The sequence below is a fragment of the Macrotis lagotis genome, chromosome 5, assembly GCF_037893015.1.
Source record: "Macrotis lagotis isolate mMagLag1 chromosome 5, bilby.v1.9.chrom.fasta, whole genome shotgun sequence".
In the NCBI taxonomy this organism is placed as follows: domain Eukaryota; kingdom Metazoa; phylum Chordata; class Mammalia; order Peramelemorphia; family Peramelidae; genus Macrotis; species Macrotis lagotis.
This window is the reverse complement of record NC_133662.1, coordinates 246,845,119-246,862,374: the sequence shown is the minus strand read 5'-3', so window position 1 is coordinate 246,862,374 and position 17,256 is coordinate 246,845,119. Positions and strand designations below refer to the sequence as shown.

Below are 17,256 nucleotides of genomic sequence, written 5' to 3'. Positions count from 1 at the left end.
TATTTGGGGTTGATATTCTCTCTTTCACATTCTCTCTAACTTTCTGCTTCTGGGATCTATGAGGTGACAGAGTAATCATGTTCTATCAGAACTTTTATGAGCAGAGGTCACAGGGAAAACTCAGATCTCAATGGGTCTTTGATGACTTGATGCTATTGTCAGAGAGGCATCTGATTCATTATGTCTAGGGTATCTTATCATTAATAACCTGGGGCTTAATTCCTCACTTTTTCATAGCTACTGGGATTTGGGAAAAGTAGTAATGAAGAGGTTAACACTTAAAGATAGAAATAGGGGTGGTTTTGTGACACAGTGGATAGAGCACCGGCCCTGGAGTCAGGAATACCCGAGTTCAAATCTGGCCTCAGACACTTAATAATTACCTAGTTATGTTGGGCAAGCCACTTAACCCCATTGCCTTGAAAAAAAAAAAGATAGAAATATTAAAAACCAAAAGAAAGATAGCCTATATTTTATTTCACACATATGAATACAGTTTAAGTGAATATACTCTGCTAATTTCAAAATCCATTTACAGGACTAGGTAACTTAGTAAGGTGACCTTGGTTAAGAAGAGAGGGTTCACATTATTATTCCAAGTTGTCAGAGTGTCATTTTATGAATAGCTACATCATAATATTAAACAAATACAAGGGTATAAATGGTCTGTGCTCTCTATTTAAAGTATTTGTAATTGTATCCATCTATTTAACAGTTTCTTAGATTTGACAATTCATCTTTATAAATACCTCATTTCAAGCAATTTCATAAATAAAATCATATTTCTCATGACTTTCAAATCTGCCATTGCTTGTCACCAAGTGAGTAAAGAATTCCACTGACCAGTAAAACCAGGATGTTGATGTATTTATCATTATCCATTGAACTGAGTCACTATACTGAGTCATTATACTATGTTCTTGGTTCCTCATGAGATCCAGTTTGTTAATTAGGTGGTCATTTTTGACCACATCTCAATCATATTGCTACACAACTGGTTTTGTATTTCATCTTTAATACATTGGTCATTCCCAACTTGCCTTATTATTTAAATGTATTTATGTGTATCACATGTGGTGTTCATTTTGTCTCCACTTTGATCAGGCTTCATCTCTAAACCTCATAGGTCTTATGGAGTGGTGAAGGTGTCTAAAGTGTGGAGTAGATATGTTTACTCTAGGAGGTTATGTGATCATAACTCCCTCCTTCTGTTGTATAATTTTCCAGTTTCTTCCAATTTGAGTCAACCCTTCATTCTTTAAGAGTAATTATTACCTAAACAAACTACCATGTATAGCCACTGTGCATGTGCCTTTGGGAAAATTTTACCCCAACTCCAGATCATTTACAGTGTCCCTCAGAGGAGCAGCCTTTTTGTTCTAAGATGTTAACTAAGAGTTAAGAGTTCTTTCTTTTTTTGGGGGGTGGGGAACTGGTTGAACAGAGTAAATGAAAAAGGATGACACAACATGGCTGGATTATGGCGTAGATTTCAGATATCATTAGATCATTTTTCCTTCCAAATCTTTCCCTAATTCCATTTTTCATTACTCTCTCCTTATTACCATCAGGGCTACCCCTGACTCTGCCAGTTGCACAGATTTTCATAGCCTTTCAGGTCATTTCTCCTAACTGTACTCCACCCCCATATCCATTTACTTGCCAAGTTTTGTTCTTTCTGCCTCTTCCACATCTAGCCCCTCTCTCCATTCCTCTAACTTCTACTCTACCTTGGTACTTCATCGGTCCATTTGCCTGGACTATTACAATAACCATCCAATTGCTCTCCTTGCTTCAAGTCTTTCCCTTTTTCCCTTGCAATCTCCATACACTGCCAAAATGAATTTTCCTTCCATAAAAGATAGGTCTGACCATATCGCTCCCCTCCACAATAAGTTCTAGTGGCTTCCTATTGACTCTAATATTGCTTATTATTTCATCTTTATCTCATCCTTTCAATCTTTCTATTTTATCTTTTAAAACAGACATTCCAATGGTAGGCTATGTGTTTTTAACTTGTAAATAGGTAGATATGAACATATGGGGAATGCTTGCTCAATTTTATTTTTAGTGACAGAGGCAAGACCAAATGAGTTAGTTGTTTGCTAGCTATTGTTTTTCCTGTCCAGGTGTCAGCAAGTGCCTCCAAGGCAGCCCAGACGTGTTTGGGAGGGTTGTATCTTCTTATCAAACAACTTTGTGGCTATTGATTTAGCCTGGCTTCTCTAGCAGTTTGATTTCATTTCTGTATTTGGTTTTTGCCTGCTCAGTGATGTAAACATACACTGGCTTCAGTCCCCCATTCTGCAAAGAGTTCAATGCTTTTGTGATTTCCCCTGAGTCATATACTTTTTTCTGGTCCACAGATGCACAGCCTGTGAGATCTTGATAATTTTTGTATTTTTCTTGAGGTTTTCAGACTCTATGTTTGTGATTAGTGGTTGAAAGGAAACTTGACTGTTCTCACTGTTAGAAGTCTCTGGTAGGTCCTTCTCAGTTGGGGAAAGAATATCATTCATATAAAAAACTTCTAGCTTTACCAAAGAAGAAAAATAGATCTAATTTTCAGGATTTATTTTTCAGAAGTAGCCTAGTTTGGGATATTTTCTGTGGAATTGTAGAATCCCAAGAGACTTCGGTTGTTGTAGAGTCTAGCTTATGGTGGTCTGGGATTGCCTCTTGACCCCTGGGGGATGGAAGGGAAAGGAATGTTTTCTTCTGAGATCACCCCATTTGAGAGTTAGCCACTTCTGGTGCAGACATGGTGCCTCTCTAGAGGCAGATGAGATCTGATCAGTCTTCAGAATGCACTGTTCTTCTAGGGACACAACTCCCTAGTAGTTGCTTTTTGGTTTGATGACTACAAGATGCTCAGGCAAGGAATTCATGATCTATAAAACTCCTAATAGAGTTCCCATTTAAAGATCTTAAGGCTGAATTCTATTTTAAAACCAGTATCCTTCTGTAATAATTACTGACAAATCACCTGTCATAATTGAGGTTTTAAGATATTTAAGATTATTTTTAAGAGAGGCACATCTGTTTAGTTCATTTTAAAAGCATAAAGGCCAACATCCTCCACTCAGATGTTATGATGCCTCATGGAGGTGAGTCTGGCTTCTCCAGAGTGTGTTAGCAGAGCACACATGCAGGCAAGATCCTGTTATGTAGGTAAAGCTTTGGTTTGGACACAGAAATTTCCTGTATGCCTGCCATCAATCTGTCAGTTTTGGTAGGTTTGAAAAAGGTATAACACAAGAGTGTCCATTGGGTGGTAAATTTTCAACTATAGTAACGCTTGAGGAAAGTCTACTAAGTCAGTGAACTTCAAACTTTTTAAACCCAGGCACCCTTGTTTTTTTTCCCCTTGGTGAATATGCTGCTGCTGCTGCTGCTGCTGCTGCTGTGTGTGTGTGTGTGTGTGTGTTGAGGAAAATGATTTTCTTTTCATTGTACCAACTGTACAATTGTACAGTTGATGCAGTTGTAGTTAGGCTACAACTACCCCGAGGGGCCAGTGCTTGGATGGATGAAGATTGGGGAGTTTTACAACTGTTGGAACCAGTGGAGTGGGAAAATATTGACTTGAAATAGGGGCAGCTAGGTGGCAACACTTAATAATTACCTAGCTGTGTGGCCTTGGGCAAGTCACTTAACCCCGTTGCCTTACCAAAAAAAAAAACAACAAAAACCTAAAAACAAAAAAGAAATGGGCAAAGAGTAGGTGAGATTGTGTTGGAGACAAGCCCCATGATTGAGTATAATGGAGAGGGTGGCATGTGACCCATAATTCCTAATCTCTGATTGATCATGGCTCCTTTGGGATCATGCCATGGTCCTCCAGGGAATCTTGCACTTCATTTGAGAGGCACTGTACTAACATACAATATGCCTAGGCAGGAGATGCACCCATAGAGTTGAATTCATGGAGCCTTAAAGCATCAAAAGGCTATTATTATCTTAGAACAACAGAGTTTTATGAAATCATTCTATAAATATTTAAGTTCTGTCATACTTCCTCTCCAAAGTTGCATTGACTCACAAAGCCTAGAACTCAAAATCTGGCCTTGTCTTTCCAATTTCAGGGCTCTTTCTGCAACAGAATAGGAGCATAAGACAGAATCAATGCTCAAGGCTCTTAGCATCCAATTAAAGAAACTTGTGCAATCCAGGATTGCACAATGCAAACATAATGTATTTCCAAAGGGCTAAGTGACAAGGTCTATAGGCTGTAAAGTCCAAAGGAGAGAGACCTCCCCCCACCTTGTCCACAGAATAAAGCTAGGTGTTCCCACTTCCAGCCTGGTGATGATCTTTGTCATGTGCTAAAGACACGGGAATGCCCACTTACTCAGAACAATGAACAAGTTCTAATTCTCTTTCTCCTCTCAAAACCAGGAACAGAGAAATAAGTCCAGACTTGTTCTTAGTCTTCTTCTACTTAATGTGATATGCACAAATGACTTGTTTTTACTTTGACTACTGCCTCCCTATGTACTCCCCTTTATTAGAGAAGGAAAGGGTGGGTAGATGAGAAATGAGTTTCTGTATACTTGGTCACAAGGGAGAGATCTATGGGAAGGGCGGTGAAAGGGGGAGTTAATTGGTAAGTGACAGCCATGTAAAAAAAAATCAATATAGCATTTTAAAAAGAGAGAGAAATGGCCTGCAATCTGTGAATGGAAAGCCCTGTTTCCTGAATGCTTTTTATATCAGTGCACAAATAAACTCAGTGGTAATGGAGTGTACTGCTTCCTGTCATACACTGTCCAGGTGATATTAGCAGTAGAACTAAAACTGATGTCTTATTACTCAAAAGCGTCCCCATGTTCATTTTCTTTTTGAAAACAGTTTGAATGGCCCTTAGACAGTTGTTTTCCCTTAGGTATCTTGAATGAAATATAAAGATGACCTTTATAGGTTAGGGCACAGTCTGATGATGGAAAGCGATTCATTTTTTAAAGGATTCACATTTAAAGCTGCATTTATTATTACCATTAATACACCTTTAAATAATGGCAGAGCATGGGGTGACTAGGTGGCGCAGTAGATAAAGCACTGGCCCTGGAGTCAGGAGTACCTGACTTTAAATCCAACTTCAGACACTTAATAATTACCTAGCTGTGTGGCCTTGGGCAAGCCACTTAACCTCACTGCCTTGCAAAAAAAAAATCTAAAAAAAAAAACCCAAAACAAATAAATAAATAATGGCAGAGCAGGCTAATTAAATTGAAGAGGACTGTTTCTTTCTTTCTTTCTTTCTTTTTTTTTTAAAGATTTTTCAAGGCAATGGGGCTAAGTGGCTTGCCCAAGGCCACACAGCTAGGTAATTATTAAATGTCTGAGGTCGGATTTGAACCCAGGTATTCCTGACTCCAGGGCCGGTGCTCTATTCACTGCGCCACCTAGTCACCCCAAAAGGACTGTTTCAACACAGTAACACAACCTCATAGTCCACAAGTATAGATTTAAATCTGTTATGCCAATTTGTCAATAAGCCTTTATTAAGCCCTTGCTATGGGCATCAAATATTCTTTTTGGGTTTTGTTTTGTTTCTTTTTTTTTTTTGGTAAAGCAATGGGCTTGCCCAAAGTCACACAGCTAGGTGATTATTAAGTGTCTGAGGTCGGATTTGAACTCAGGTCCTTCTGACTCCAGGGCCAGTTCTCTAGCCATTGTACCCTCTAGCTTGCTTCTTGCTTCTCAATTCAATAAACTCCTCAGTCAAACACAGGGATATTCCTCTCCTTTATTTCCTCCCCACCATCAGTTTGTAATTTGGATATTTCTTTATCTGATTATCATCTCCTGGTTTTCCCTTTCTCCCTAGGGCTAAACTTATTCTCCATCCTCACCAACACATCTAGTCACACTTCCTATGCTTTTACCCCTGCTCTGACCTTACTTACTTTCAAAATCTTTTACTTTTAGTTTATCACTTCAACTTGACACCATCTTTTCCTTGTGAATCCCTTGCTTCCTTGGCCTATTGTCATTCATCCTTTTCTAAATGAGTTGAACATTGATCATATGTTGAAATCCAATGGGTGCATATCTCTGCCTTTGTCTCACTGTCAGTTGTCAGACAACTCTACCAATTCTTTTACTTTCCCATAGATTCTGTTCCAAACTTTCTCTCTTCATGCCACATAAATTACCCTTTCCTCTCCCTTTTAGCAAAGGTTCTAGACTCATGCTTCCCTGAAAACAAAGACCATTCTTTCTTCTGTGGTTCCATATTTTGACTCATTCTAGCATCCTCCTCCTCCTAACTCCAAGCTTGAAGAATGAGGTGATTCTTTTTCCCAGACAAGCCACCCCTTCTCCTTCTGCCCCTGATAATAAGCCCTCCCATCTACTCCAGGAACTTGCTTATTCACCCATTCTTTCTCTCTCCTATTTTTCAACTGTTCCTTTGCCATCGATTTTCCCCCCATATTCATTGGTCTCTTCCATCCTTAAATGTTCTTCCCTTGGAATCAGGAAGGCCTGAATTTAATTCTGGGAAAGCCACTAGACCTTTCTCAGTCTCAGTTTCCTCACCTATAAAAAAATGCAACTTTGAACATCTTAAAGCATCATATGGATCATGGCCATAGAGCTGGTCAGCTCCTGAAGTGATCATCTTAGTCCTCATCCTTTTTGACCAATCACAGTATTCAGCACAGTTGAGAACCCCATTCTTCTGGTTACTCTTTCATCTCTGTTGACATATTTAATTTCCTACCTGTCAGACTGACCCTTCTCAGTCTTCCTTTCTGGTTCATCATTCATGGTCCCTCTCTTTTCCTTTCTTTCTTTTCTCTTGGTAATTTCATTGTTACCCAAGGACTTAACTATGATTTCTATGCGGATGACTTACAGATGTTCACATCCAGATTTCACATGATCTCTTCCTGAATTCCCAGGCTACATCTCCACCTATCTGCTGGACATGTCCATCTGGATCACCAATAGGAATCTAAAATTCGGTCTATCTGAAACAACTTGTTATCTTTTACTTCTTCCTAATTTGCTTATTTCTTTTAAGAGAAGCACACTTTCTTAGTTCATTAAGTCTCGCTCCCCATCTTTGTTCAGTTATCAGATCTTATAAATTTTCTGTCTACCTATGTCTCAAATCCATTCCCCAATTTTTACTTATGTCCCAATTCCTTCAAGACCAGGCCTTCATTATGTCTCTACAGGAGAATCTCCTCATTGATCTCCCAGAATGTCATCTCTTCCCTCGCTTGCCCATCTTCTACAGAGGTGACAAATTAGTAACCTCAAAATTTGGGTCTGACCATGTTATTTTTCTGCTCAAGAAGGTTTCAGTGACTTATATCACTTTTAGGATAAATTGCAGGTTCCTTTCTTTGGCATTTAAAACCATTCTTTACCTAGTTCCAGTCTATGTTTCTAGGCTGATTCCATGTTATTCCAACTCCCACACATTTGACTTTCAGCCTGACTGGTCTTCTTGTTATTACCTCTAGACTCCATCCTATCTCTTTCTAACCTGCTCTCTTAGGTCCCCTTCACCCCTTGAACTCTTGGTCCATCTCAAGGTTCAGTTCAAGTACCATATCTTCCAAGAGACCTACCCCTATTCCCCAAGTTGTTAGTACCCCCTCTTTGTACAAAGCTTGTATTTACTTCCCTCTAAACTTCTTGTGCATGTACTCCTCTCTCTCACTTCTGCCAAAGAGAAGATACATTTTTTTTTGTCTTAATGTACTGGTACACAGTAGGGTCTAATAAATTCTTGTTGATGACTGAGGAAAGGCTACCTGTTGCATTTGGGCATATTTTCCTATATTTTCAGACATCAGTCTCCTCAGTTGTAAAATGAATGAGAAGAATTCTAAGATCCCTTGTTGATATCTGAGGTATAATTCACTAACTTTTTCAGGATGCTTTTTTTAAGTACTAGAAAATTGTTGGATGAATATTGTTTTTTTTTCTTTTCTTTTTCTTTTTTCTTTTGCAAGGCAATGGAGTTAAGTGGCTTGCCTGAGGCCACACAGCTAGGTAATTATTAAGTGTCTGAGATTGGATTTGAACTCAGGTCCTCCTGACTCCAGGGCCAGTGCCCTATTCACTGTACTACCTAGCCACCCCATGGATATTGTTTTAAAGTAATATTTTTAGGTTGTATTCTGCACAGGAAATCTTAACTTCTTTGTTCTTCCTGTTACCTGCATGATCAAAAAGAAAATTCTCTATTATGATGGGAAAGTCCTTCTCTGACCTTCTTAGCATCACTCTCTTCCACTTGCTGTATGATCCAATGACCCTGGTCTTGCTGTTTCTTTCAAAAGAAAAGAAAATCTTGTCTTGATTCTTAGGCATTTTCATTGGATGTCTGTTAGAAGGCTCACCATCTCTGCCCCTTGATTTCCCTTGCTTTCCTCAAGTCCTAAGTAAAATCCCACATTCTGCAAGAACCTGTAATCAGGAAGACCTAAATTCAAATCTGGCTTTGGATACTTACTAGTTGTGTGACCCCAGGCAAGTCACTTAATCTCTCTTTGCCTCAGTTTCCACTTCTATAAAATGGAGATAAGAATAGTCCCTACTTCCCAGGGTGGTTATGAGGATCAGATGAAATAATATTTGTAAATCATTTAGCACAGGACCAGAAACCTAACAGGAGTTAAATAAATGTTAGATGTTATTGTTGATATTACTAGTCTTTATGATTCAGACCACAAAACATTCCATGACATGGCAATCCCACCGAGAAACTTAGATTTCTTTTCTTTGTATTTGTCAAAATTAATAAAAGTGATTTTTCCTTAGATGCAGTATTTACTAGCTCTGTGACCTTTTACCTCCAGGCCTCAGTTTCTCATTTCTGAAATAATGGTCCTAGACCATAGAGTCCTTCAAGACCTTTCCAGCTCCAACATTCAGGGATTTTGGTCTATTTTCTCAGGACAAGTAGATTGCCTCAAATTTTATAATGTGCACGGTATTTTGTGGCAGGTTTGCCTTTCCTCATTTGTAATTAATTCATCTTCTTGGGCACTTTAGATGATCCACTTGGCTTGTTCAAGGCAACTGGTGTGTGTCTGTGTGAATAATCATATATAAGCCATGACTTCATGATATATATATATATATATATGTATGTTGGCATGTAACATACAAACATGTGCACACAGCTCATGACTATAGGTTACACCCACCAACACATACACACATGAATATACACACACATGCGTGTCTTTGCCTGGCACAGTTTCCAATTTGTCACATGAAAATAGTTTCTGATCATGGTGAGTTCTTCCAAGACTATCGCAACATTTCCACACCATTTCTGTCTTTCTCAGTCTGAAATTCTGGAATTGACAAAAGTAGCACAGTAGTCATTATACAGTTGGCGCTTAATAAGTGTTTCTTGGTGATTAATTGATACTGATTCTTAACCAGATGGTCAACCTGAATTTTTCTTTCTCTGTTTCTTTCCTACCAGATGTTGATCATCTTCACAGATTAGAGTCTCCATGGCCCGGACGTTATCTAAAAATCATTTTGAGTAAAAGATCTGTGGAGTAAGGCGATCACAGAATCAAGATGGTGGGAAAACTAAAGCAGAACTTATTACTGGCATGTCTGGTGATCAGCTCAGTGACTGTCTTTTACCTGGGGCAGCATGCCATGGAGTGCCACCACCGGATTGAGGAGCGCAGCCAGCCTATCAGACTGGACAGTGTTAAGGCCACTCCCAGAATGGGCTTGAGCCCACAAGTCAACAAGACGGTCACCTACCACAAGGACATGCCTTTAATTTTCATCGGGGGAGTGCCTCGGAGTGGAACCACACTCATGCGGGCCATGCTGGATGCCCACCCCGATATCCGTTGTGGAGAGGAGACCAGGGTCATCCCTCGAATCCTGGCCCTCAAGCAGATGTGGTCCCGGTCCAGCAAAGAGAAGATCCGACTGGATGAGGCCGGGGTCACAGATGAAGTGTTAGATTCTGCCATGCAGGCGTTCTTACTCGAGATCATTGTGAAGCATGGGGAGCCAGCTCCTTATCTGTGTAACAAAGATCCTTTTGCCCTAAAGTCATTAACCTACCTGGCCAGGTTATTCCCCAATGCCAAATTTCTTCTTATGGTTCGAGATGGGAGGGCATCGGTACATTCCATGATTTCCCGAAAAGTTACCATAGCCGGATTTGATCTTAACAGCTACAGGGACTGTTTAACTAAGTGGAACCGTGCCATAGAGACCATGTATAATCAGTGTATGGAAGTCGGGTATAAAAGATGCATGTTAGTCCATTATGAACAGCTTGTCCTGCATCCTGAGCGGTGGATGAGAACTCTCTTAAAGTTTCTCCACATCCCATGGAACTACTCAGTATTGCACCACGAAGAGATGATCGGGAAGGCAGGGGGTGTGTCTCTGTCTAAGTGAGTAGGATGTGATGTGGTTCTTCTTACTCTGGGTCCCTGTGAATGGAGGGGAATCTGAGCCCCTGCTAGAAAAAAGTATCAGCATCCCCTGGGACCTGATACTTAACTGCTTTGTGACCTTGGACAAGTCTCTTGAATCTTTGCTTTCCTCATCTTTAGCAATTAGGCAAATGATACTCTAGCACTCATCTACCTCATAGAGGGGTGTTGAGGACCCAAGGAGATAACATAGGCAAAGGGCTTTGTGTAATACGCTATTACAGTTTTGGAGCTGCTTCTATTATCACAGCTCAGGGTGGACACTTTACTATTCCCTTATGTTTGTAGCAGCCAGCTGCTGTTTTCCTAATGTGTTGGACAACAGCAATGATAATAAGAACTAGCATTTATTTTCCACTCCAGAGTTTACAAAGTGCCTTACATACGTGATCTCATTTGATCCTCCTGATGGCTCCCTCCCATGGAGCAGTTCTAGCCCAGTCTGATTGAAGAGGACACCAGGGATCAGGGGACAAGGGACTTGCCTATGGTGATGCAGCTACTGAGAATCAGAAATGGGATTTAGACCGTGGTCTTCCTAGAACTCCAAAAAAGGCATTCCTTATCCACTATCTCATGCTATTTCACTTGATTCTGTTTATCTCATTGGTCTCTGAACAATTTTGAGAATTAAATCTATTAGTTTTTGTCCTTTGGTGTTAAAATATGAGGAAATATTCCCAATACGGTGTTGACATATAGAACCTAGAAAATACGAAGACTAATAGAATCATGGGATTTTTTTTAATACTTGAAGAGAACCTTAGATATTATTTAGTTCAATTTCATATTTTTATTGGTATGGAAATTTAAAAAGTTAGAGAGACATAATTTCTGAGTAATTTAATTATTTTATTAATAGGACCCCACATTTATTAATAAAGTCTGATCATTTGGCCCTTTCTCTTAAACCAAAGACAATCATGGAGTCAAGCTTACAATTTATTTATCTTTTGAAGAGTGGTATTCCCCAGAGTGGAAATCAACCCTGATTAGTTAACAGTTAATGAGAGAATATTACACTGAAGGGCTGGACTTGAACTTTGATTATTTCATCTGTTTCTAAGCTCCCCCAATCTTAGGCATTCTATTCAAAGAAAGTATGCCCCAGCAGACCTGAGCAGAGCACTGGCTTCTCCTCCTGCGTGGATTCTGAACAAGAAAGTTAGTTCAATCTCTTTATCAGCAATGTCCTTCAAGAGTCTGAACTTTTAAAAATAGAGACTTTAGAAAAAGGGGGAAATTCCATATCTCTCCAAATCATTGGTTATTAATAATCATTTCTCTCACTGGAGAAGAAACTGGAGTCCAGTGATATACATTGACCAGATTTCAGAGGTCTTTCCTAGAAGACTTTTTTTCTGGGAAAAAACTTCTTAGAATCTAAATCCTATTAGAGTCATGACATTTTGCCTCTTTTCTTTATGAAGTGACCATCAAAGGATTCTTGGCTTACTTAGAGAATCAGTTATGGTGACTTATGTTTCCCTTGGCTGAGTCCATAAGAATAGATGCAATTTTAAAAATGCACACTGTGTCACTAGCCATTCTCAATGCCCTTGGGAAAAAGGTTGGCAGTTGCTAAATTTCAGTTTTTAAATGGCCAGGAACCCTAGAGGGAGTATTGATCGCTCATGTTGATCATCTCAAAAGAACAGCTTACTTCTAGCTTTGGGTTATTGATTGTTAGAAATGAATAGAAATCATGACTTGAGTGGATCTAGGTCATAATTGTCAGACCAAGGAGATTCACCTTTCCAGAGTCAGAGCCTTTGGGGTAATTCAAACTATTCTGTATTTTCCTAACAAAGTAGAATCCCCCCATGCCTGCTTTTCAGTGCAGAGTTCTCATAGGGCAAGTTTTCTCCAGAGAAGGTTATTATGGCCCTAAACTCACTTGTTCATCTTGAAGGAAAATCTAGATTAGAATCCATGCTTCCCGTGCAGAAGATATGCTCCTGTTCAAATGCAGAAAGTGACTTTACCAGTCAAGTTATTATATTTATTGGGCACCTATAATAAAGTATAGCACCAGATTCCTCCCTTTTGGAATTAGGAAGGTGAAAACAGCATCATACAATCTCAGAGAAGACAGAGATTATCTATTTCTTCTGTACCTGAACAAAGAGCCCCCTTCACTTCAAAGAAAAAATGCCCATTTGGCCTCCTCTTAAAAACTATGCCTATGCTTCCCTTGGATGAACTTTTATTATTTCATCTGTTTCTAAGTTCTGCTTTCAGAGACTTTCCATGATTCTTGTTAATCCTGCCAACTAGATCCATGAAATCAGGTATTGAAAGCTCTTCAGCTATGTGAAAGCAGCTGTGATGTCCCCAGTCCCCTCTTCTCCCATCCTTTTTTTTCTTACTGTTTTTTGAAAGGCAATGGGATTAGGTGACTTGCCCAAGGTCACACAGCTAGGCAATTATTAAGTGTCTGAGGTCAGATTTGAGCTCAGGTACTCCTGACGCCAGGGCCGGTGCTGTTTTCTTTTTCTTTTTTAATAATGCAGTCGGGTTAAGTGACTTACCTAGGGTCACACAGCTTAAGTAAGTATTAAATACTAAGTGTCTGAATTCCAGGGTCAATGCTCTATCCATTGTGCCAACTAACTGCCCCTTCTCCTTCTCTTCTACTTCAGTTCTCTTTTCTGGGCAAAACTCCTCTAGGCCCTTTGCCAGGCATAATCTCCAGTCTTCTCTGAAGGCCAGAGGTTTAGTGGTTTGCTCAGGAAGGCACAACCAGTCAATGTCTCACATAGGATTGGAATTCAGATCCTGACTCCAAGTCTAACTCTCTCTCCATTCCATCCTGCTGCTTCTACCCCAATATTTCCTTCTTAAGCTGGATGAAGACTAGGTTGTAGAGTACCATGAGGTTGAGGCTGAGGAGTTTAGATTTTTAGCCCGTTGGTGATGCAGAGTCACGGAAGGGTTCTGAGAAGAGAATTTGGTGGTAATGTGTTACTTTGAGGAAATTAGTCTGGTAGGGACATGTGGATTGTACAAGAAGGAAGAGGAGAGAATCATGGAGATAAGTCAGGGGACATGTTGTAGTAGTTCAGGAATTGGGCCACAGGGTTGCCTGTCTTCTGTCTTTGTCTTCTTGCTCATTCTTCCATGTGGCTACCAAATGTATGGACCCAAACCACAGATTTGAATTTTAGCTCCCCATTATCTTCATCCCATATTCCAGTTCAAATGGTCCCCTGCTCTTGTCCATAGGTTACAGTCAGGCTCCTGTTCTCCCTCTGCTGGGCCTTGACCCAGGCTGTTCCTTCTTCCTAGAATTGTTTTCTTCCTTCTACCTTGTTGATGCCCTCAGTTTCCTTCAGAGTCCATCTCAGGAGTCACTTTCTCCAGGAGACCTCTTCTTGTCTCCCTGTTGGTCAATTCTCTGCCCACAAGAATTATTTTCTATTTACTCATATAGATTTTGTATATTATCTGTGCACATTTTCCCTCCAAGTAGAATTTGTAATACTGAGTGAGGGCAGGAACTGTTTGATTTTTATCTTTGTCTAGTACATAGTCATATGCAATATAGGCCCTTAATAAAGGCTTGTTGAAATTGTATTGAAAGAGATGAATTCCAAAGATATTGGGAAAGAAGAATTAATGGGTGACTGGATATGGGGTGATAGAGGAGGAAGAGAATGATAAAGACAGGAGCTGAATTAGGAAATGAGGTAAAGACAGGGTGTCAAATTCAGCATGTCTAAAACCTTAGGTAACAGGTGACATCTATCTAAAAGTTGTCCAGCAAGCACTTGAGATTGTGGACCTGGAATTTGGGAAAGATGTTTGGGCTGGAGAGAAAAATTGGGTGTTATTCACATGGAGATGATAATGGACCCTATGGAAGTAAATGATCTCAGGAGAGACAATATAAAGAGAGAAGAGAAAAGGGACAAAGACAGAACTTTAGGGAACTCAATTTTGGGGTCAAGGAGAAGAATTAGCAAAGAAGATTGAGACATCTGAACTGTGGATGTGGGAGGAGAACCAGGATAGCTGACACAATGTCATGGAAGTCAAGGTTGAGAAATCAACAATATCTCATGCAAGAAAGATGTCCAGAAAGATGAGGACTGAGAAAGGGCTACTGAATTTGTCCAATATTCATTTGTGATCTCTAAAGGAGTTGTTTTAATAGAATGTTGGGGACATACACCAGAATATAGGGAGTTATGAGAAAAGTGAATAGTGATGAAGTAAAGGTAGTTGGTATAGACTACTTGAGAAATTTGTAGGAAAGAAAGAAGGAAATGGGCTTAGAAAGGGCAACAAAAGTTAACTGGATAATGTTAAAGGAGCCATCTTGGAAAAGTGGTTGCAAGAGGACCTGTTTAAGGGGCAGCTAGGTGGCACAGTGGATAAAACACTGGCTCTGGAGTCAGGAGTACCAGGGTTCAAATCTGGTCTCGGACACTTAATAATTACCTAGCTGTGTGGCCTTGGGCAAGCTACTTAACCCAATTTGCCTTGCAAAAACAGGTAAAAATTACAAAGATCTCTTCCTTGCCTGTCCTTTCCAATAAAATTTTCTCTTAGTGGAATTTCCAGGGGCTCAAGTTCCCTATTATATCACTGACCATCACATAGAAAAGAAACTACTAGCTAAGGCTAGGGTTACTGTATATAAAACTAACATACTATACTAATCCAATATGCCAGTGGATCTAGACTGTCCTTGATGTGGGCTGTCCTTGATGTGGGCTTTCCCTCCAGGGGTTCAGGTTGCAGCTTGCCTGCACCTTTTCATTCTGTCTGTAAGAGTCTTGTGTCCCTGTCCTCTCATAATTCCCCTCATCTTCTGGGGGTCTTCTAGAGGTCTTTTGATACTTCCTGGTTATCAGTGCTACTCATCCTCAAACTTTGCTTTTGCTCTGTGATCAATTATCCATTATCTCACAGTGTTACTGCTTTATTGACTATCCTAGTTGGTATGTCAAGCCTTTTGTTATGCCTATCATACATTTCCATTGTCCTTTGGTGGAATCTTGGTTTTGATTCCTTGAAGACCATAGTATTCCATCATTTGACTTTTTGAATGGAATAATATTAAATCCAGAGGGTTGATATAGACATAAACTATTAGTTACCTGATTCTTCTTTTCTTCCTACCTCATTTCTCCCTTTTCTTCCCCAAGGGTGCTACTTCTGATTTCATTAGGGAGAGCATATTTTCTATCCATTTGCTCATGGCATAGATGTGAGTTTGAACAGCTAGCACTCAATTGATTAAAATATTGAAGGGATGAAAAAGTTATTGAAAAAACTAGTGAGTCACCGGGAATATAGAGTTTACAGAACACTAACCCAATCCAAGAGCATTGTTTAGCCAATAAGTATCTATTATTATCTTGAAAGCCTCCACAGGAAGGTTATAAAATTGATTTAACATTTGTTTGCCTAGAGCAGTCATTCTGGTTGTTTACTGGATTCATTGTTGGATTCTAGGATCCTTTATCACCCCCATCCCACTCCCACCAAGGTGTTGTGCTATATTTTAAATATATTAAAAATAGTTTACTTTGAGAATTTAAAAAAATACTTAGCTTTCTTGAAATAATTAGAAGCACCCTGAATCTTTCAAAGTCCATGTTCAAAAATTGTCAAAGCTGAGTTATATGCTGGCTGGAATGTGTATCTATGAACTTTTTTCTCCATAAATGGTTCCCTATCTGTAATTTGAATACAAAGAACAGAACAGAGCCATAGAAGAGGAAGGACCTGGAGCTTTCACTTAATTCAGCTCCCTCTTTTGACAGGTCGCAGGATCATATGGTTTAGAGGTAAAGGGAATAAACTTATTCTGTCTCCTTAACTTATCGAGGCAAAAAATGAGTCCTGCAGAGGTGGAGTGACTTGCTCAGAGTCTCACAGGGAGAAAATAGCTGAGGCAGGTTTTGAATCCAGGTCATCTGATGTTCTTTCAGTCTTCCACATTGTCCAAAAGACTGTCTGGATATACATCTCTATTGTATGCACACACAGTTGGAGAAACCTATTCTTGGGCCAAATGAACAAAGTTATGGACTAGAAATGGAAAGAAAATGTAATAATTGGTTATGTAACCTTAAAAGAATGGAGAAATAATTTTGACCACTTAATGTACCAAATTACCTTCTGCAAAAGTTGTTCCCATAGTATCAAAGAATTAACCTCCCTCATTTTCTAGATCAGAAAACTGAGACCCTAAAGTAAAAGAAGTTTTCATGAGGTCACACACAGTTAGTAGGCCACAGAACCAAGATTCAGATTCATATCTTTTGATTCCATATCTAGTGCTGATGACAAAGCCTTTGTTTTATCTTCTTTGAGAGCCTAATGTATGTTCTCAATGTAATCCTTTTTCCAGGGGCAGGAGGGAGATCTCTCATTGGTCATGTTCACCCTAAAAGGCAATCCTTTATCCCTTTGTTCATCTTCTGTACTCCCCTAGCCTATCCTTCTCCTTCCCATCATCCACATGTGCCAACTGTATCATCATATTTTTGTTCCACTGCTGCTTACTCTTCACTATTGTATATCTTCAATCAAGAAAATTTATTGTGCCATCCTTGTTTCATCCCAGGATCAATGTCATACTTTATACCCAGTGTCAACATTTCCAGGGCTGACCACCCTAGTCGGCCTTTCTGCTTGTTAGTGTAAGCAGTCAAACCTCATGAAAAAACCATTAGTCTTGGCTTTGAAAGTATTTCTGTGACTTTCTTAGACTCAGATGATTCAGCAGACCTAGATGATTTGATGGTTTTTAGGCATCCAGACATCTGAAGAACTGTGCAGATCATATTTTGAC

At 39.6% G+C, this 17,256-nt stretch overlaps 1 protein-coding gene across 3 annotated transcripts in view; it reads left to right on the top strand.

Moving 5' to 3' along the window:
- TPST1 (tyrosylprotein sulfotransferase 1) overlaps window positions 1-17,256 on the top strand; it is a 104,193-nt gene that overhangs the window by 32,362 nt on the left and 54,575 nt on the right. For all 3 annotated transcript variants that reach the window (XM_074189304.1, XM_074189303.1, XM_074189305.1), the window contains one exon: window positions 9,461-10,406. In XM_074189304.1, coding sequence (XP_074045405.1) covers window positions 9,562-10,406 — 845 coding nt within the window. In that variant the 5' untranslated portion in view covers window positions 9,461-9,561. The remainder of the gene's footprint in view (window positions 1-9,460; window positions 10,407-17,256) is intronic.